Consider the following 23,176-nt stretch of genomic DNA (forward strand, 5'->3'; position numbering starts at 1 on the left):
ACTTGTGAGTGAAATTACTTTGTTATATGTAAGTGCATGTTTAAATTTTTAAGGAATTAGTAACACATAAAATTTTAATTGAAGCAAAGTCCTCTGTTAGTCATTTTTATAGTTCAACAATGTTTATTGATTTTATAAATAGATTTAAAATACCTGTATAGCTTCACTAACGCTATATCAATAGGGATTTTCCCAGAGATTTCCTAGATTACATGGTATTTGAATTTATTCTTGGTAAATTCACAGCATCTAGATATCTGAAAATTAAAGTGGAACTCCAGAACAAGAAAATATTGTGCCAATCTACTTTACTAGCATATTATCCTATCATTCAAAATAGCTTTGAAGGTGCTGTGCTGTTTTTCATGAATTATTGTTCCCTGTGCAAACTTTCCCCTCTCTCTAGAAGGCTGCCCTCTCACCTATTCTTAATTTTTTGAGTTAGCCATCTTTTATGATTCAACTCAAATGTCATCTCTGATTCCCCAAAGCAGTATTAGATAATACCTCATCTGTGCTTGCAAGCATTTTACATACAGTTCCATTTTGGTACTTATAATTTTGTAACTTAGTTATTTGTTTAGTGATGTCTATCACACAAGATTATGAACTATTAGAAGGAAGAAACTGTGTATACTCCGTCTTTGGTTACTTTTCTAATAATTCATCCAAACTCAAAGTCAACCTAGGGCCTGGTCATGATACACATGCAATAATTATGGAAGAAATCAATAAAGGAAATAAAAAGGGGGGAACACAGGAAGAAAATACCCTGAGTACTTTCTAATGGGATAGTACTTATCAGTGGAAAAGTACCTATGTCCATCTGTCCATATATCTTTCCGTGTTGCTGGTGGGACTGCAAATTGGTGCGGCTAATTTGGAAAGCAGTATGGAGATTCCTGGGAAAGCTGGGAATGGAACCACCATTTGACCCAGCTATTGCCCTTCTCGGACTATTCCCTGAAGACCTTAAAAGAGTGTACTATAGGGATACTGCTACATGGATGTTCATAGCAGCACAAAACACAATAGCTAGACTGTGGAACCAACCTAGATGCCCTTCAATAGATAAATGGATAAAAAAATGTGGCATTTATACACAATGGAGTATTACTCAGCACTAAAAAATGACAAAATCATGGCATTTGCAGGGAAATGGATGGCATTAGAGCAGATTATGCTAAGTGAAGCTAGCCAATCCCTACAAAACAAATGCCAAATGTCTTCTTTGATATAAGGAGAGCAACTAAGAACAGAGCAGGGAGGAAGAGCACGAGAAAAATATTAACATTAAACAGGGATGAGAGGTGGGAGGGAAAGGGAGAGAGAAGGGAAATTGCATGGAAATGGAAGGAGACCCTCATTGTTATACAAAATTATATATAAGAGGATGTGAGGGGAAAGAGAAAAATACAAGGGAGAGAAATGAATTACAGAAGATGGGGTAGAAAGAGAAGATGGGAGGGGAGGGGAGGGGAGGGGGGATAGTAGAGGATAGGAAAGGTAGAAGAATACAACAGACACTAGTATGGCAATATGTAAAAACGTGGATGTGTAACCGATGTGATTCTGCAATCTGTATATGGGGTAAAAATGGGAGTTCATAACCCACTTGAATCAAATGTATGAAATATGATATGTCAAGAGCTTTGTAATGTTTTGAACAACCAATAATAAAAAAAAAATTTAAAAAAAAGAATTTGTGGAAGGGATGAAAAAAAAGATTAAAACAGGATGTCTTAACATTAGTTTTACAACACACCTGGGTGTCTCTAGTTATCTTTATTAATATTTTTAAAATTTACAGAATAAATGGGTCTTCCTTTCATTTTAATTTAAAAGTGATATACTGCTAGAACATGTTTTTGTGGCTAGAAAGTTCATAAAAACCAGTCGCTGACAGGGTAGCACAACTCTCTGTGCCAAGAATCACTGTGCACAAAGAGGAGGTCATCAATAAACAGGTTTACTAAAAATAGTTGATATACTTTCCCATAGCATATAGAATGTCACCTAAATTGTCACAATTTGTGGTTTTTATTTTGAGTGTCTTCTCTGTTACTGAAAGCAGGCTAGATTTTCATCAAAATATGTTTATACCTTTGAGTTTGTGTAAGTTGATTTTCCATCATTCAGTTTATCATTTGAAAATTCTCTGTGTAGGTTTTTCATGCTACCCATTCTCTCAAGGTACCTTAAAGCAATGGAAAAAATAACCCCATATTGTGCTTTATATTTTTTCAAGCAACTATTTGGCATAACATAGCTGAATGTACACTTGAGAATCAAACAAACTTTTGCTTCAAGGTCTAGTTCCCCTATTTTCTAAGTTTAAAACATATAAAATATTATTTAACCTTATAAACATTAGTTTTCTTATAAATAAGTGGAAGATAATTATATTTACTTGTTGTATAGTTGTAAGGATTCATGAAGATAAGTAAATAAGATTCCTAGCACAGTACCTGGCATATTTTCACAATTATGAGGTCCCGAGTTGCACAGGGGGTGGGAATTAAAGCTCTTTGAATTTCTCTAAAAATCAATTATCTCAATAATAGGTTGCTTCTCTCTTTTTTGATGGTATTGTTGAATTTTTTAGTAAGTATGCATTTTACAAGAACGAAGATACTAAAAATTTTGTATTCATTTTTTTTTCTAGTAACCCCTAGAATATTTTTCAGTTTAAACCCTCTTAATGAATTAAAACTATTTTGATCTCATTTTAGGAGCCAGATGGTGAAAGTGAGGCCTCAAATTCCATTGCCTCAGTTAGTGTTCCCTCAGCATTTGATGATGAGAATGACAATAGGGACATATCTGACTCATCAATACAATTGGATTTTCCTGACAGCCACTCATCTCCTTCCAAAGATTCTGGGGGAGCTGCTGCTGCTGATTTTGCCAGTGCCATCTGTGAGTGTGTCTACCATGATATATCAATTCTGATACCTGTTCACACATTAAATAGTATTTAACTACTTGTTCAAAATCTACATGGAATTAAGTAATTCTCATATTCATTTGACCCAAATTCATATTGATATACGATTTTTTAAAATCTACATTATGACATTTGTTGGTACATGGATGAAACTGGAGAACTTTATGTTAAGTGAAATAAACCAAGCTCAACAATCAGGGGTCAAATGTTTACACTCATATATGGAAACTTCACCAAAATAAGAGGGGAAAGAAGAAAGGATCTCATGAAATCAGAGGGAAGATCAGTGGAGTACAGGAAGGGGATAGATAGGGAGGGAAGAGGGATGAATGGGAAAAGGGAGGAACTGTAGAACGGAATTGACCCCATTATGCTATGTACATACATGATTATACCACAGTGAATGCCATATTTATGCATGTCTATAAAGCACTGATTTAAATAAATAGAAAAAAGACCAGTAGAATAGAAGAAGGGAAACATCAGGAGGGAGGAGGGAAGGTAAAGATGAAGTACTGAGGACTTAAACAGAATAAATTATATTCCATGTCTAAATAAACCCCTATATTATTATACAAGGCACTATGAAAAACATTTTTAAAGTAAAATAAAAATCTGTTCCTCACTGAATCTTTATGATGCCTGAATGTCAGATTCAGTTGAGAAATTGAGTCCCTCATTGGATTTTTTTTTGCATTAAAAATCACAATAACTTAAATCTATATTCAAGAATATATTTTAACCATCATTATTTGTGTTGTCCGATGGCTTATGAATTACTAAAGTGACTCCTCCAGTAAAAATAAAATACAAAAAAATGAAAATATATTTTCTAGGCTGGGTCTCATTTGTGGAAACAGTCAAGCACATATGATGTATAGATTAGTAATTTCTTTTAATACCTGTCCCTTAATTCTTAACAGTATATGCTGGATTCGTGGAAGTACCTGAAAAATCACCTAAGCAACCCTCTGAAGTCAATGTTAACCCACTCTATGTCTCTCCTGCATGTAAAAAACCACTAATTCACATGTATGAAAAGGAATTCACTTCTGAGATCTTCTGTGGTTCTTTATGGGGTGAGTTTGATTTCTGAAATTCGGTTGTTTTTAAAAGAATCTTTTTAAATCTACGTAGAAAACCCATGAAAATCATAGGTATAAAACATTTGTTTATTATTACCAACCCATTATCAATCAAATAAAATGTATTTTCTTAGAATTGATTTTGATGATTTAATTGATTCCTCCTGCTTTTTATTCTATTTTCTTTTTAACCTTAATTAATTCAGATAAAATATAAAATTTGACTAGATTATAATTATTTGAAATTTTAAGATTAATATTCCTAATTCAGAGTAGTTTTCAGCATATAATGTTGTTAATTAGCTTTTTCTAGCTGCAACCAAAATACTGACAGGTTAGAGGGGGTAAAGATTTATTTTGGCTCATGTTTTCAGAGGTTTCAATTCGTGACTGGCTGGATCCAAGGCAGAAAGATCATGACAGAAGGATGTGGTGGACAAAATTTCTCAATTTATGGCAGAAGAGGTCTCATTTGTGGAAACACTCAAGCACATATGATGTATAGATTAGTAATTTCTTTTAATACCTGTCCCTTAATTCTTAAAAGGGGCAATGGTCAAGATATAGTCCTCAGCAACCTATTTCCTCCAACCATGCCCCACCTGCTTACAGTTTCTACCACCTCCCAGTAGCATATTCAAATTATTAAGCCATCAGATGAATTAACCCACTGATGAGATGAGAGCCCTCAACTTTCAGTCCCTTCTGAAAAGCCACAACTCTGTATATTGTTGCCCTAGAGACCAAGCTTTCCACACAGGAGCTTTTGAGGGACATTCCAGATACATACCATAACAGATAGCTAAATAGGTCTTACAAAAAAGATTTTGCAGGATCTCATTTTAAACACTCTTGAAGATTTGTAGGCCTTAAACTTTTGCAATCTTTTGTTTCCGAAGAGTTATAGTTATATGGGTGGTATTGAGACTGTATTTTACCTCAAGCCAGTTGAATAACAAATAAAGCAGAATTAATGAATGCAAGGAGGATAGAAATCCATAGTAAATGCCAACTTCTGACTTCTGTTTGATAGATTTTACTTAATGTATGATTGAATAGGAGATAGGGCTTTGAATTGAAACTAGAACATGGTGGCAAGCATATTATATGAATTAACTTAGAAAAATGTTATCCTAAAAGTTTTGCTAATTGAGTGTATCAAATATAAGAAGGCATTTAACATTTCAGTCTGGAAGCTACTCAAAAATGCGATTAATGTCTACTAATTCATTTTATAAGAAATGATTTACATTTTGAATAATAAAAATTATAGTGAAAATTTACAATACTTCCTCCTCCTTCCTTGAATCTCTTCTGGGAGGAAGATGCAGTTTCAAAATTTGCCATTGGCTTGACATTTGGTGAAGAACAGAGTAGGAAAATGAAAGCAGAAACACTTGTCTTTTCTTCTTATACCCTTAGAGCACAAACATTATCTAAATGGAAGACACTGAAGTTTTCTCCTGTTAATTACTTGGTCAATTTTCTCCTAAGTCTTGGTATATGGAGAAAAACTACCACAGTACTTTTAAGTGTATTTTAACTTCAGTTCTTTCTTCTATTTCAGTCCTCTCCTTGTTCTTTAAACAGTGCTTATATATGAACAAATAGACCCAGTCAAGAAATAAAAGACAGAATATAGGAATTTAGGTATATGAAGATAAGAACTAATTTTATAGGCATTTAGCAATGTAAAAGTTTTAACATCTGCATAAATATAGAATTATTCAATCTAAAAATTACCTACATATAATGATTTTAAAAACATTCAAACCAGGCTGGGACTGTGACTCAGTGGTAGAGCACTCACCTAGCATGTGTGAATCACTGGGTTTGATCCTCAGCCCCTCATAAAAATAAAATAAAGATATTGTGTCCACCTATAACTAAAAAATAAATATTAAAAAAACATAAGAACTTGTAGTTATAATAATGGATGAGAAATGAGCTGAGTTGAGCTCTTTATATATGCTTCACTAAGAATGTTTAATGGTAATTTTCAAAAAGAATTGATTTTAATAAAATTCGGGATGCTACTACAGGGTGCTAAGATGTAGGTACAATTCTATTTGCAAGGTGGCATACCAGACATGATCCCATAGAATATTGCTTGAGAACATTATCTTCTATCTTTTTATGTATTTCAATGCATTTGTTATGTGTATGTTAGTAAAGAGTAAGTAGTTACACAGTATTTGATTAGCAGTAACCTAAAAATGTTCAAAGTCACTTTTATTTAGATCATCACAGTGGAGTAGCAAAAATGTAATATAAATGCAAATATAAAATGAGTTTTAATATAGTATATTTCTTTTTTTTATCCTTGAACAGGAGTCAATTTGCTTCTTGGAACCCGATCTAATCTGTATCTGATGGACAGAAGTGGAAAGGCAGACATTACTAAACTTATAAAGCGACGACCATTTCGCCAGATTCAAGTTGTAGAGCCGCTCAATTTGCTGATTACCATCTCTGGTTTGTTTAAGAACTAAAATTAGCTGAATAATTAAGTAGATTAATTAGACTGAAAACTGGGTTAATGACTTTCTCAGGTGAAAGTGTTCATAAGAGAACACTTTAAATATAACCTTTAATTGGGATACCAGATTCTCCTACTTGTATTTTCTTATCTATTTACAACTGAAACTAACTTCCTTTGATTGCAGCACACCTAATTTAGGTTATTGATATGAAAACTCACACTATTTGCTTCCTTGCAGGTTCTTTACAAAGTAGCCTCGTACAGCTTCACAGCTGTAATTCACATCTACTCATGCACACTTGATCACATCAAGATCCACCATATATCTTTTCTCTGATGTGTTACAAGCAACAAGGAACAAAGTGAACAAATAATGGAGTATTAAACAAGTTTGTCCCTAACACAAACTTATCAAAAGGCCTAAGATAGGGTTGGTTACAACAATGGATTCCCTTTTAAAGAACTCTACAGTTTCCCTACACAATAGTTGGATTTCTTAGTTTTGGTAAACCTTGAATCTTTGACTATGAGACAGCAAGTAAATGGGTGTTATAGTGATTAAGATTTCTAAACAGGCTGGGCATGGTGGTGCACGCCTATAATCCCAGTGGCTCGGGAGGCTGAGACAGGGGGATTGAGAGTTCAAATCCAGTCTCAGCAAAAGCCAGGCGCTAAGCAACTCAGTGAAACCCTGTCTCTAAATAAAATACAAAATAGCACTAGGGATGTGGCTCAGTGGCTCAGTGGCTCAGTGGCCAAGTGCCCCTGAGTTCAATTTCCAGTATCAAAAAATAAAATAAAATAAAATAAAAACTAGGAATGTGGCTCAGTGGCTCAGTAGCCAAGTGCCCCTGAGTTCAATTTCCAGTACCAAAAAATAAAATAAAATAAAATAAATTACTAAAAAGGACCTGGTATCAAAAAAGCAATAGTATTAATTTTGACTATATGCATAAGATGAAAAAAAAAGGAAAAATTGAAGAAATAGGTTTCACTACAGAATAAGCTCATGTTAATCATAGTTATTTATCTGAATTATGTATTTTATAATATAAATACGTGTGTAAAATATATATTAGTATGCAAATTGTCATGCACATACTGATTATGTGTATTTCTAAATAAGGTCAATTTGATTTAATTTGAATTAGGGTAGAAAACCCTTTATAGGTATGCTCAGAACTCATGTTTTCTTAAGTCATTTTTGTCAACATTCATTTATAATTATTTGATTACAGAAGCAATATTTAGATTTTTTACATCTGGGTACCTAAGAGAGTAAACATCTAGAGAACAGATTTCTTTCTTTATTTTTTTAAAGAGAGAGAGAATTTTTTAATATTTATTTATTTTTTTTAGTTTTCGGTGGACACAACATCTTTATTTTTTATGTGGTGCTGAGGATAGAACCCAGCACCCGGCGCATGCCAGGCATGCTTGAGCCACATCTCCAGCCCCAGATTTCTTTCTTTTTTAGTGTTCTAGTATTCTCTAACCCAAATGTACCCTCCTTAATGTTTGAGCTTCTCTTTAATGTGTATTATTTTTAATTACAATAGTATTAAGATTATAAGTATTGAGAGATACTCAATAGTTCAATTTACCATTTAAGGATAGAACCCTAATACTGCTATAAAAACTTTATTTAAAACATATTAATCATATAAGTAAGAATTCTATTGTTGGGATTAGAAATATTATAAACCAGGGCAGGGAATGTAGCTCAATACTAGAGCGCTTGCCTAGCAAATGTGTGGTACTGGTTTGATCCTCAGCACCACATAAAAATAAATTAAAAAACAAAGGTGTTGTTTTCACTCACAACTAAAACTAACTAAATAAATAATCAAATAAATAAATAAAATGGATATCATATAAACCTTAAAAATGACTAGAAATAAAATCATTTTTAGGGAGATAAATGTGTAATTTTAATGGCCCATGTTTTTTAATTAATTGTAAAATTTTCCTGGGATTTATAATTAGGAAACTAATATTAAAGGTATTATCTCACTTAAGTAGAACCTAAAAAGTTGATCTCATAAAAGTGAAACGTATAATAGTGGTTAACAGAGACTGGGTTAAATGGGGGAAAGGGAAAAAGTTAGTCAAGGGGTCTGATGGTTATAATTAGATGATGGGTAAAGTTAAATAGGAGAAATAAATTCTGTTGTACTGTGGTAGAGCAGAATGAATATAAATATCAATAATGCATTTTATATGTCAAAACAGTTTGAAGAATTAAATGTACTCACCATTAAAAATGATATTTAAGTTGATAGCTATGCTAATTACCACAAGTTGATCACTACATGATGTATACATAAATCAAAATATCACATTGTACTTCATAAATATGTACAAATATTTTGTATAAATCAAAAAAATGAAAAATATATTAAATCATTAGAAATAAAAATAATAAAACATATAAACTGGATTAAAAACAATAAAACTATCCAACTCTGTTATAAGCATGCTAGAATGATAGAATTCAAAGAGATTTATCTTAATGGAACTAAATGCCTAAACAGTCAATATTCAGACATCCCTCTCATATACATACATTATCAGGGACAAATTTCTAGCTCTCTGAACCCCAGAGGAATCATGACTTTTTAAAACTCCAAGTTTCTAATGAATGAATGATTTTTTGCCTGCTTAGTGGCAGCCATAACCTGTCCCAGAGAAATGTTTTAGTTGTCACTTTAGACTGGCTTAGAGGTAGTTAGTAGACACTTCAAATACCTGTTGGAATTGATACACTAAGACTTTGCTATCACATTTCCAAATCCTGAAGGGGACACTGATACTATGTGGTGTGTTAAAAGTTCTTTTTACCTTCATGAAAACATTTGTTTTAAAAGGCAAAATACCTTTAATTTTTATTCTTCTAAGATATAAAAAATGTATAGATTTAATTGAACTACTGTATCTTATCCATCAGGCCGTAAGAACAGACTTCGGGTGTATCATTTGACTTGGCTGAGAAACAAGATTTTGAATAATGATCCAGAAAGTAAAAAAAGACAAGAAGAAATGCTGAAGACAGAAGAAGCTTGCAAAGCTATTGATAAGTTGACTGGTTGTGAACACTTCAGTGTCCGTATGTCCCATTTCATATTTACTATAGCTATTGAAATTTTGCTTCCTTTTATTTGGTGAAGTACATAATCATGGAAGGCAAAACAGAACGGAAAGAATTTGTGAATTTCATTGAGACATCCTCCAGGTCTTTTCTGCTACAATCTTGGCTATTAATAAGAAAATTATGACCAACTAAAATAGCAATTGAAGTTAAATTTGATTTACTTCCTCATCTTTATTTCCTTCCCATTCAACGTGAATATTCCAGTTAAACTGATTTTTTTCCTGCCTATCTATAGCTTCAACTATATAAATATTCTTGATGTATCTTCTACAATGTGCAGAGATTCATGTGGGTTATTTCTTTGAAACAGCAATAAAATAGAATTCCTCTTAATACTGACTAGGAAATTTTATGAAGAGTCAGAAAAGCAATCTTCTAAGACTTGCTGACTCTTGCTCCCACTGTCAGAACTCATGAGTATAATCAGTGTTTTCAATTTGGTTAGATAATGTTTTCATATCCTCAATCTCTTCACAAGCATCCACTATGAAATGGAGTAGCAACTCTAAGGTCTCAGAACCCTGCTTTCAGCTGTAAACAACTGTTAAGTAATATCATCACATTCTGGTTCATTTCTGAAGCAAATCCCCTCTACTATCAGCCTTCTTTATCTTCTTTTCCTCAGCACTGATTGTCCCATCAGGTGAACTGGTAGCATGGGTGGGTGATAGCTCAAATCACATTATATGTAATGCAACAAGATATTTCCGTTCAGACTGACCATTGTTGCTCTGAGTATAAAGTGGCTTTCCCAGGATATGTTTTCAAATATGTCCACATATGTACATACATCAATTAAAAGGAAACTGAGGACCTAGATAACTAAAGGATTAAATAATGCCCTACTTTATTCTAGTTGTTGATATCACTACTTTCCTCCAGTAATATGATATAAATTTGCTATCCCCAGAGGTGAAAGTTATCCCTATATAGGAGTTTATATTGCGGAACTACTTCCAATTAATTTGTAATTTTTTTAAAATCTCAGTAAGACATGATTATAAAGGTAGCTATCTAGTAAATCAGTGCTCTTCAGGTCTGGACTAGTTAAGTCCAATTTTCCTGGCTGACCCCATTCCATTTCACCCTAGAACTCAGAACAATAATAGTAAACCGTGTGACTCATTGACAGGTAGACTGGTAGCAGCTTCATATAGGAATATAGCAATGGATCAATCATAGTTAGTTGTATTTTCATAGCCTTCCAAGATTCATAAAATAATGGAGGGGCACCAATTATTTCTCCATATAAAATTGATAGGAAGGTTTCGCTTAACCAAGAATACTTGTTGGTGGCTTTTAAAAAATATTTTTATTTGTACATGGACCCAATACCTTTATTTTAGTTACTTATTTATATGTGGTACTGAGGATCGAACCCAGTGCCTCACATGTGCTAGGCAAGTATTCTACCACTGAGCCACTACCCTAGCCCATTGTTGTTAGTTTATTAATCATATTTCTTTGACCTGTTTAGAAATGATAAAAAAGAAAATGAAAGAGTAAGCCAGCTGGGTGTGGTGGCACATGCCTGTAATTCCAGTGACTCAGGAGGCTGAGGCAGAAGGATCACGAGTTCAAAGCCAGCCTCAGCAATTTAGCGAGGTCCTAAGCATCTCAGTGAGACCCTGTCTCTAAATAATATACAAAATAGGGCTAGGGATGTAGCTCAGTGGTCAAGTGCCCTGGAATTCAATCCCTAGTACCAAAAGAAAAAAAAAAAAAGAGTAAGCTAGACTCAGAGAAAAAGTGGAGAGGAGAGAGAGAGAGAGAGAGAGAGAGAGAAAACTAATCAATATTCCAGCTGTTTAGTCAGCTTTATTGCCACTGTGACCAAAAGACCTGACAAAAACAACAGAGAAGAGGAAAAGTTTGTTTTGGCTCATAGTTTCAGAGGTTTGTCCATAGTGAGCCTACTCTATTGCTCTGGGCCTAAGGTGAACCAGAACACCATGGAAGAAGGGCATGACAGAGGAAAGCATCTCAGGACAATATAGGCAGGAAGAAGAGAGAGTTCTGCTCATCTGGGACAAAATATACACTACCAAGGCATTCCCCCAGTGACCTATCTCCTCCAGCCTAACCTACCTGCCAGATTTTTACCACTCAGTGAATCCATTTAAGAGGATTAATCCACAACTCTCATAATCTAACCAGTTCACTCTTCTTGAATTGTCTCACACATGAGGTTTTGGGGAATACCACATATCCCAAACATAATAAAACCAAGGAAGAGGGGTTTAACATAAAGTATGAATCTATCAATAAAACATATTCCATGAGAATCAGAAGGGTTGAGAGCAAGCATATACATCCATATGATGTTTATGGTCCTGATGAATAATTTATATACTATGAAATGTATCAATTAAAGTGCTTATTAATTATTCACTTCATTCCTCTTTACACATGTATAGTATTGCTTTGTACAATTATATCATCTTTTGTCCTTTTGTTATCCATTCATCAGTTGATCTAGTTTCATTCTTCTATATAGGGATATCAAGTTTCCATACACAATTTGTTAAAAAGGCTAACTTTTCTTCAACTTGTGTTTTCGGCACTTTTGTCAAGGATCAGATGAATGTACTTATGTAGATTTATCTCTGAGTCTTCTATTCTATTTCTTCATGTTTGGTTTTATGCCAATACCATTCTGCTTTTGTTACTATAGCTCTGTAGTATAATTTGAGATCAGGTAGTGTGATACCTACAGCATCACTCTTATTGCTCAGGATAGTTTTGACTATTCTGGATCTTTTATTCTTCCATATGAATTTTAGGACTTTTTTTCTAGTTCTGTTAGAAATGTTATGGCATTTATATTGGAATTGCATTGACTCTACAGATTGTTTTTGGTAGCATGGCCATTTTGACAATATTAGTTATGCTTACTCAAGAATATATATAGTCTCTATCTTCCAAGGTCATCTTCAATTTCTTTTTCTGGTATTCCATAGTTTTCATTATAGAGGGCTTTCACCTACTTGATTTGATTGAATCTCAAGTATTTTTTAGGGTTTTGTGAATGAAATTGTTTGAAATCAGAAAATGTATGCCTTCCAAATTTGATTTTAAAGATTGTTTTAGTTACTCAGAACAACTTACAATTTCATGTGAAAATAATTATTTCTAATAAAAAAAGGGCATTGGGATTTTAGCAATTTCATTGACTCTATAGAGATTTTGTTGAATAGTGTTGCTGTCTTAACAATATTAAGTCTACCATGAACTTGGAAAGTTTTTCCATTTATTTAGGTCCATAATTTCTTTCATCAGTGTTCTGTAGCTTTCAGTGGACAATTTAGAATTCTCTTGAAAGCTAATGCAGAAACTCCATAAAAATGTATAGTAATCTAATCTCATTTGGGGACATTAAATTGTAACCAAGTAGATTTTTCTAAAATTATACACTTTGTGCACTTACTAAGTGGTTATGACATTTTCAATAACAAAACCACTTGAATGTTCTTGTTGATTCTGTGGCATTGTTATTTATTTTATTTTATTATTGTAGTCCAACATGAAGAAACAACATACATTGCAATTGCTTTGAAATCATCAATTCATCTTTATGCATGGGCACCAAAGTCCTTTGATGAAAGCACTGCTATTAAAGTAAGTGATCTCTTTTTCCTTTGGATCATGACATTGTTCTTTTGAGAAGAAGTTGTTTTAAAAAGCACAATATTTTGGAATGCATATAAGAAAAAAAAAATATATATATATATATATACACACACACACACACACACACACACATATACACCATTCTTTTACAGTTGGAATGTATCATATCAATAATTATCATTTAACCCTTTCTTAGATAATCCACAGGCACCACAGCAAGTGAGAATGTGAGGGAAATCCCTTACCCCTGTCTTCACAGGACCTCCACATCAGCTTCTCACTCTCAATTCCTGTAGTCAACATGAAGACCTCTGCTTATAGATGCCCAAATATAGGCCTCAGATGCTACACCAAATGACTTGAATCTGAGAAACTCCCTGTTTTCTCTTTAGTTGGGTGGGGGAGTAGAGGAAAGGTGAGAAATTCTGTGAAGATGGTCGAAGGAGGAACACCATTGGAAGAAGAAGGAGAGAAGAGAAAACCTTTGCTCCAGTTACCATACCTACAATAGGTGGGGTTATGTAGGAAATGGGTGGGTCTTCGTTCCTTCCAAACTGGAACTCTAAGTACATTTCTCTCTAAACTATTGTAAGACATATTAGTGGTTAGGCTTATTCATTTTTTCATTTTATTATGGTTTAATTGGACTTTTATGGATCAGCCAAGAAAGGGAATCATTTAGTATTCCAAACAAGACGCTGGTGATTTTTTTAATCACATCACATAAACTGAGCACTGTATGTAACTTAATTACAATGCTACAGAATTTCACTTAAATAAGATTATTTTGTATATACTCCGTTATAATGAGAGCTGATTAATGGAATGACAGTGTTCTATCAAGTCAAATACCTCTTAACCTGGATATGCATCAGAATTGCTTGGAGAATTTGTTAGACATTTAGATCTCAGACTCAACCCCAGGCTAAATTTCAGGTCTGGAGTAGGGCCTGTCAATCTATATTTTTAGCAAATGTTCCAGTCACTATTGAACTAGTTGGTCCATAGATGGATTTTTACAAAGTGCTGATATGCACACATCCTGATAGACCTCGGTAAGGTATTCACATACTACTTTTGTATCCTAGAATAGGATCTGTTTACATGGTCTGTTTTGTAGACCAAAACATCACATAACTGTTTTTCTTTTCTTTTTTAATTAAAGAGCATAGTTTACTACATAGATAGGCTGGGTGTGTCCTGACAAATCACATCCCTGACTGATCTTCCTAAATTGGGCTTTGGCCCTGCTGTCAGTGTTTGGATATGGGTTTGTTCTTGGGTGTCTGCTGATTGGTCAGAGCTACCTGGTATGAAATGGAAAACAAAAGAGATAAGTACCAACAATCTGTATAGCCTCATACACAGTTCCTGTCCAAGTCCTCACTCCAGTTCTTGAATTCCAACTCATGACTACAGTATGGTGAATCCTGTGATGCTCAGTCCTCCATGGTGACCTGATCATGGCAATGAATCCTGTTTGGCCTTTTGTTTCCTTGGATTAGAAACCATAGAGCCTAGGTTACACCCAGTCTATAGTAGGTTAACATTTCTGGCCTTTTTCATTCCTTATCAAGTATGCATTGATCAATCAGCAGACTCCGAAGGAGACTACATGTCCTATGAAGCCTATATACGAATACTGGCAAAAATACAGGCAGCTGATCCAGCAAACCGGTTTAAGAGACCAGATGAGCTCCTTCATTTGCTGAAGCTCAAGGCAAGAAACTTAAAGACAGAAAACAGTGCAGGGGCATATGAGGCTCTTACAATCATTAGCATTTTGATATTTGAAGGGAAACAATATTTAGAACCTAAATATATTTGTCTTTGTTGTTGTAACAGACCTAAGAAAAGTTCTAATACATAGGTCTTTAAATACAATATGCAATTTTGAAAAGTAACCTGGGGGGGGCTGGGGATGTGGCTCAAGCGGTAGCGTGCTCGCCTGGCATGCGTGCGGCCCGGGTTCGATTCTCAGCACCACATACAAACAAAGATGTTGTGTCCGCCGATAACTAAAAAATAAATATTAAAAATTCTCCCTCTCTCTCTCTCTCTCTCTCTCTCTCTCTCTCTCTCTCTCTCTCCCTCTCTCCCTCTCTCGCTCTCTCTCTTTTAAAAAAAAAACATAAAAGAAAAAGAAAAAGAAAATTAACCTGGGTTTTATAAACCTACAAACCTGGAAAAGAGTGGGGAAATTTTTACCTTAGTTTGAATGCCTTTTGGCCATATTTGGTTTTATATTTTCAGGTATTTCCAACTCTTGGTCATAAGCCAGTGACAGTTGACCTGGCTATTGGTTCTGAGAAAACACTAAAGATTTTCTTCAGCTCAGCAGATGGATATCACATCATCGATGCAGAATCTGAAGTTATGTCTGATGTGACCCTGCCAAATAATGTAAGATACTACTCTCAGATCCCTAGATATTATTGTATAACACTGAATTTTTACAACCATCAAAACTGAAAGGTTCAAACATGTGAGTAACAATATCTATACTTGAATGGAGACCTAAAATGTAAGTATAGATTTCCATAAAGTGGTCACACTTAAACAAACATCACTGATGACTTCTGAGTCCAGATAGCTGAGCCTGTTCTGCAGAAATATTTTGTTTGTCTATCACCTGGCTTATTTTTTAGTAAGTAAAGTTTACAACTAAAATCTGTACTTCTATTGATAAACTGGAATACCTGGAAACCTCAGGCCCATGTTATTAACTGGCCACTGTCAACTTGAACTGATTTATACTTGCCCCTTTTTAGATAGAGATTGTAGAGCATTTAGATAGGATATATGCTCTACAATCTTTCCATATTTATAATAATTATCCCTAAGAGGTATTTGAGTTTGAAGTCCTTGCCTTAGTCCTTCTGTACCCCACAATATATTAATAGATTTTTTTAAATGCAATGACAATATCATGAAATTGTTATGTATATCCTCTTTTATTGCATTACTTTAACAGTGGTACATAGTAAATTATCATAAAATGTTGTTTTATCATACCACTTACACTTTTAATTTCTGATCAAAGGGTTCAGCATTGCAAAAGCATATGTACTTAAACTCTTAAGTAGTGAAAATACGGTGCAGCACCTAAAATATGAATAGTTTTTAAAATATACTCACATAATTTACATAAAAAACTTAAATATAATATAATACCCCTACATGCACACCATACAAAACACAATTCTTTGTCTAAAATTTGTTGGTGGCAATGCTGATTTTCCTGTTGAAAATTATATTTAAAAGGAAAGCCTGTATCACCTTTTTTTGCATCAACTATTTTTTTAATTCCCATTTATTAACAATTAAAATCATAACAGCTTAGCATGGTATAAAAATTCCTGGAGAAAAACTGTACACACTATTAAGTTAGTATAGATGTGATATTTTTGAATAGCCTTCAGAATCATCTCATACCTCTGTAATAAATTACATGGATCAATTGTTAGTACATTAATGAATACTTTTTTAAAGGATTTTGGTTATATTAATAATAATTAGCTGATCACCAGTGATTTTCTATGATTATATGCAACTTACCATGTTTATAATGTGAAAAATACTGAACCAACCTCAGATAAAACCACTTAGATATAAGGTCAAAATAATTTTGATATATTATATTATTATTTTATATATTGTGAATATTATATTACATTTTTATAGCTTTCTGCATCTTACTTTTTATGTGTGTCAAAGAGAATTTATTTAGAATACAGGGCAATATTGAACATTGCAGCACTGGTCCAAGTTTATATTTATTTAAAAAGTCATTCAAGAAATTTAACTCAGTGTTTCACCTGACTAATAAACAAAAAATATTTCATTTTTGAATAAATTCATTAATTACTGTGGAAGTTACAATGAGAAATGATGCATTTTTAAAAGTCATGTTCTGACCTAATTAGGATACCTTATATATATATTCAAAAATATTTTTAGAAGAATGCCCTAGTATCTTGACCCATTAAAAGAAAGCTGACTCTAAGGGAGACAAGGGGTGTCTTCTGAAACAGAATGTACTAAAAATAATAACTTTTCAAGAGTTCTAGATTATAAAACCTATAATGCTACAAGGGAGCCACGTGTGCTACAGAATATCTAGTTACTTCAGTAAGAAGATAATAACCTCAGAGTCTGTCTGGATTTGCAGCAGTCCAGTTTTATTGTTTACAGATTTTACTGAGACAAACTTCTTTCTTGCAATTTTCTTTTATTCTCTTCATTCATCTCTTTTCTGATTCAATTGCTCATGCAAGTGCCCAGGGAACGTATTAAAATTGCTTTTCGCCTCTGGATCCCCATTTTAGTTTTAAGGATTGTTGTTGCTGAGACATGGCCTCAAGCCCGTGGTCTGAGTACGCTGGGTTTGGCAAGTATAGTTTTTGATCTTTTTTTTTTCTTTTACCTTCTAATTTGGAGAAACAATAGAAGAACACAATTGTTTATTATCAGGGAATATCTGTAGTTTAAGCCTATTTTATCACATTTTATGCATCATGAAATTTGGAAGTACTTAGATATTTCTTAGTATTTCATCTTATGCTACCTAATACATCTCTGAATCTGTGTATTCATTCAATAGATTTTTAAGATTATGAAAATTTGATAAGAAATTCTACATTTTTTTGCAAAGGGTTATGACTATTATATTTCAAGCTATGATGAATATAAAGTTGCCCCTTATAAGTGTGTTAAGCTCAAGCTACTTTTAGGTTTATTTTCTATTTTTATTTTAACAAATTTTACTGACAACCAAGGATTGTGTACTCATTACTCGGTTGACACATTCATTATCAAATTATTCATCAAAATATTTCTGAAATGAAACTTAAATCCAAGTCTCTTGTCTAGTGTTTTTTTCTATAACTATACATTATACTTTGTGTAATTTAAAGCAATTTCTCTGTATTAGGAAATGTATCTCTTCTTTTTTCAAACCATTCTTTCTCCTAAATAAAAAGGAGAATATTAAATAGTGATCACACTATGACATAAGGAAAGCAGCTCTTTTGTTACCTCCCTTCCTACACTTTGAATCTCTTTGGTCTTTATTGCTCATCCAAGCTGCTTCAATTACAATAGTAGTGGTAAAATGTTGAACATATAAATTTTTATGGAACATAATTCCAGCCTTTGGAACTCATTATACCACAGAATATCATCATTTTACCTGATTCCTTGGGAATTGGCATGATGCTCACCTTCAACGCTGAAGCTCTCTCTGTGGAAGCAAATGAACAACTCTTCAAGAAGATCATGGAAGTGTGGAAAGACATACCGTCCTCTGTTGGTATGTATACAATTGATTATTATTTCATATGATACCAAATAAGTTTTTCAAGGATAAAAATGTGTCCTAAGTGAAGATTTCCTGAATTATTATATTCTCAAGGTACAGAGTGTTAATTTGGAATCCTGCACATGTATCCCCTTAGTAAAATGAAGCAATTTTTCGTGATATGCTTAGCACATTCATGAAGAATACCAAAAAGAGACTAATTTGGGTTTTTTGAGTGGTTCATTTGAAACAGTTGTATAATTGAAATAGAAACTAATTCCCTCCACAACAATCTATAATTTTGCTTAAACTCCCTTTGCTTGCAATCTTTACACAAACATTGAAAATGCTTCTTTCCATCACAAGGATTTGGGGGGGGGGGCTTACCTTTATCTTAGGAAGCTTCCAGTCAAAGAAGAGCCAAATATTTTTCTTTTGTATAGTCAGTAGTGTTACCTTCAGTGAGTGATGTGCCTGTGAAGAATCACATCATTTAGAAAAAAGAAATATGTCTGACCTTGATACCTATTAGGTACCACCCAGATGGCAACATAGAGGTAACAACCTTTTGAATCTTCTTTAAACCAGGACATTTTTTCTTCCTAACCAGTGAACAACTTACTACAAGACTGAGAAATCCAAATAATTTGAGATTCTTATTCATATTTCTGAGGCATGGTGACTATACAAGTGATTCCAGATAGAGACCAGAATGCAAAGTAAAAATATTAGAGAGGGTAGAATGATTAAATGGAGAATAACTATTCCCAAAGGAAAGAGGAGTTTAATGAACCAAATAAAGGAAGAAGGAAGGTGTGTGTGTGTGTGTGTGTGTGTGTGTGTGTGTGTGTGTAGAGAAGAACAGAGAAAGGAGAGAGAGATTGAGAGAGAAAAAGGTACTTTATCCAGATAGAAGCCTTAAACCTCTGAAATCTCAAAAAATGGCTGAAAATTATCCTGTAGTGGCTTTAAGGATCAGTTTGAAAGAACTGTTTATAATGGACATTGCTTTCCTATGGAATGATGGCACTTTACATTGCATCTGCAGAATCTTTTATTGTTTGCATACATAGTTCAGGATTGTCCTGAAAACCTGCTCCATTTTCCTCAGCAATGTAAGAATTCACAGAGGATATCAAACCATTTTAATTGACATAGATAAATGCTTACAGTATAATTGACAGATCTCAGGCAAAAGAAAGTAAAAAAAAAATTAATCATGCTATAACCTTTATAGTAATACTTTTGTGATCAATATGTTAGAAATTGGAATAAGGTAATTCATTTTAAATTTGGAAACTCAAGATATGCCTATATTTATGCCACTAGACAATCACAGCAGTAAAAGAGATCTTGAAAAGTCATCTTGTACAGTTCTTATACTTAGGCAGGAAAATTTCTCACCTAAACCAAAAAGTCATCTTAAGGTACTAGAATTTGAAAGACATCTACATGTAAAATAAATCATAATGCTATAGACACCTTATATTTTGGTTTAAGTATTAAGGATATATTGAGAGTATATTATATCACAACACTGATATTAAGGAAATCAATTATTCTATTTTTCTGTCTAAAAACAATTGCTTTGCTTTTTAAAACTTGCCCAGATCCAGATTTCCTGTATATAAATTTTACATTTTCATGATAAATGCCTTTGACAATGAGATCAATAAGATCATTGATCTATATTTTCAAACAAATATACAGAAACATAACAATTACAGAAAGTTTTACTAAGTGTTCCCACTTTCAAATCACTGAGTAAGTTCTATTTCAGAAAGCAAACTAGCTTAGTAGGTTGTTTAAGTGGCAGACTTATGTGTTTCAATATTAAGATAGAAATTAGCTGTATACTTGGAATCAGCAAGTAGCCTGTGCATTAAGTTTAGAAAGTTTTGTTCTGTATGTGATTGTTGACAAAAATGCCATTTATTTATTTATTTATTGTAGTTGGACACAATACCTTTATTTTTTTATTTGTTTTTATTTTTATATGGTGCTGAGGATCGAACCCAGCACCTCACATGTGCTAGGTGAGTGCTCTACTACTGAGCCACAACCTCGGCCCCCAAAATGCCCTTTTTAATGAAGTAGTTACATGGGTAAAAAAATATCTATTACTTGTTCCCATTGCTCAGGTCACTTGTTTCTTCTCTATAACCTGGAGTGGTTTTAATTCCAGTCTGAAATAAGACTTACAAAGTTCCTGCAGGACAGCTACTTTCTGAATCAAAATATAATAGCAATTTAATTATAACTTTAATGTCAATTTTATAAACAAAATTAGTTTTAATTGCAATATTAAAGGGGGCAGAAGATAATAAATGTTTGATAATTTTATTTTAGGGATTCTTTGCTCACACTGCATGTGAAAGTCATTTTTGCAGAACACGGTGGCACATGCCTGTAGCCCCAGCAACTTGGGATGCTGAGGCAGGAGGATCTCAAGTTTGAGGCCAGCCTCAGCAACTTAGCAAGGCCCTAAATAACTTAGGGAGATCCTGTCTCAAATTTTTAAATAAAGTATTAAAAGGGTTGGGGATGTAATGTAGCTCAGTGGTAAAGTGCCCCTGGTTTCCATCCTTGATTTTTTTTAAAGTCTTTTTATAAAAGTTCAAAATTTTCTTCATGAGTTCTTTTATGTATATTTAATGTATTCATATATAGGTCAGGTAAATTTGGGTTTAAACAAAGTCATATTAGAAACTTTGAAAGATAAGACAAAAATTAAAAGATCTATACTCATATCAAGCAGAATTTGTTCCCTTCAAAACAGAAAAAAATTGGAAAGTCAAATTAATGAATTCTGATGTAAATCATGCTAATATAAGAATGAAATTGCTTTATTTTGTGTTTTCTAGACTATTTTCACTTGAGTTACAACTCTTGATATTATTTTAAATGTCATGATTTAATTTAGCTATGGAATTTTCCCTACAAAATATATAAAGAACAGCATCTTGAAATTTAAACATTTAATAATTTTGCTGCTCCCAGTACCAAAAAATACAATACAACACCAGATGTCTGTGTGGTTATCTACATAATTAAGTTTTCTGCTTTAAGGCAATTTTTGTCATAATCTATATTGCCACAAAGTATTATAAAACAGGGCTAAAATAGTAAAGATCTTAATAAAAATTTCTTGAGCAGGAAAAAGCCTTAAAAGTGTCAAATTAGCATTGGTTATGCTTATAATATGGTAACTTATTCAATTATATTAAGGTTGCCAAAGTAATTATTTGAACAAATCATTTTAACACTTTTAATTTTTAGGAATTAAGTTTCCATGTGCGTCATTCGAGCACAAACATGAACCCTTATTAGAAATTCTTATTAGCCACTTAGACTATTAAAGAATAGCAGTGAATAGACTTGGATTTCTACAAAGAAGGTAGAATTAATCCTTGACTTTTTCTGTGGTCTTAGAGAAAATGAATACAAGAATTAATAGAGATCTAGTAATTCAGTGTTGGTCACGATGGTGCCTTAAAATAGCTAGCTTGAAAACACTGTTGAACAGCAAAATGGCCAAATCATAGAAGAAGTGGGAAAAGGGATGGGTTAACCTGAACTGTAGTAATGAAGCAAAATGATCAAACATTGATTGTGATTTTAATTTTCTATCACTGACAAAAATATTTTGTGATTTTCTGATATTCTTCATTTGTATTTTAGCTTTTGAGTGTTCCCAGCGAACCACAGGATGGGGCCAAAAGGCCATTGAAGCGCGTTCTTTGCAATCAAGGGCTCTGGAAAATGAGCTGAAACGCAGATCAATCAAGAAACTGAGATTTCTGTGTACCCGAGGTGACAAGGTACGTTAATACTCTTCAGTTAGAGCAAAATTACAGCAATCATTGAAATTAACTAAAGAAATTTGTGTTGTATACATTCTGTTATGTATTTTAATTGGCATATTATTGATAAAAGAAACAATTTTTCTCTTTTCCAGTAGAAACATAAATTTGGTAGATAATAAAATTCTGTTTCAAAATGACCTATTTTCAAAAAAAGTAAGAATTTCTAGTTCTGTCTTACACAAAATTTATCCATTTTTTGGTTTGGGAAGAATTAATTATCTTTGATCCATAGTCATTTACATATTTATATTAAAATAGTATTTTTAAACAAAAAATGTTTGAGCAAATCTGTCTTTTCAAAATGCTTTTGTATTTTGTTTTTGGTTAATGTGTATTAATTGTATATATTGATGTTGTTTAGTGTACTATTTCAACACATGCATACACTGTGAACCAATTTAGTCCGTCCTCCATTTATCTACCACTCCCCACACCCTTCCTAACCTCTATTAATCATTATTCTACATTCAGGACAACTTTTCTTAGCTTCCACATGTGAGAAAAAAACATGTAGTGCTTGCCTTTCTGTGCCTGGATTATTTCACTTAACATACTTTTTTCCAGTTCCATTCATTTTGCTGCAAATGATAGAATTTCATTTTTTTATGGCCGAATAATTTTCCATTGTGTTTATGTACCACATAATCTTTATCCATTCATCAGTTGATGGATACTGAGGCTGAATCCCAAGCTATTGTGAATAGTTCTGCAATAAA

The 23,176-nt window shown here is 33.2% G+C and overlaps 1 protein-coding gene across 1 annotated transcript in view; it reads left to right on the forward strand.

The window, feature by feature from the left end:
* Nrk (Nik related kinase) overlaps positions 1–23,176 on the forward strand; it is a 123,108-nt gene that overhangs the window by 97,921 nt on the left and 2,011 nt on the right. The window contains exons 20-28 of the mRNA XM_077107314.1: positions 2,733–2,919; positions 3,871–4,026; positions 6,364–6,507; positions 9,462–9,620; positions 13,183–13,287; positions 14,873–15,015; positions 15,549–15,698; positions 18,447–18,606; positions 22,276–22,415. Of these exons, the coding sequence (XP_076963429.1) occupies positions 2,733–2,919; positions 3,871–4,026; positions 6,364–6,507; positions 9,462–9,620; positions 13,183–13,287; positions 14,873–15,015; positions 15,549–15,698; positions 18,447–18,606; positions 22,276–22,415 (1,344 nt within the window). The remainder of the gene's footprint in view (positions 1–2,732; positions 2,920–3,870; positions 4,027–6,363; positions 6,508–9,461; positions 9,621–13,182; positions 13,288–14,872; positions 15,016–15,548; positions 15,699–18,446; positions 18,607–22,275; positions 22,416–23,176) is intronic.

This window comes from Callospermophilus lateralis, chromosome X, assembly GCF_048772815.1.
Source record: "Callospermophilus lateralis isolate mCalLat2 chromosome X, mCalLat2.hap1, whole genome shotgun sequence".
In the NCBI taxonomy this organism is placed as follows: domain Eukaryota; kingdom Metazoa; phylum Chordata; class Mammalia; order Rodentia; family Sciuridae; genus Callospermophilus; species Callospermophilus lateralis.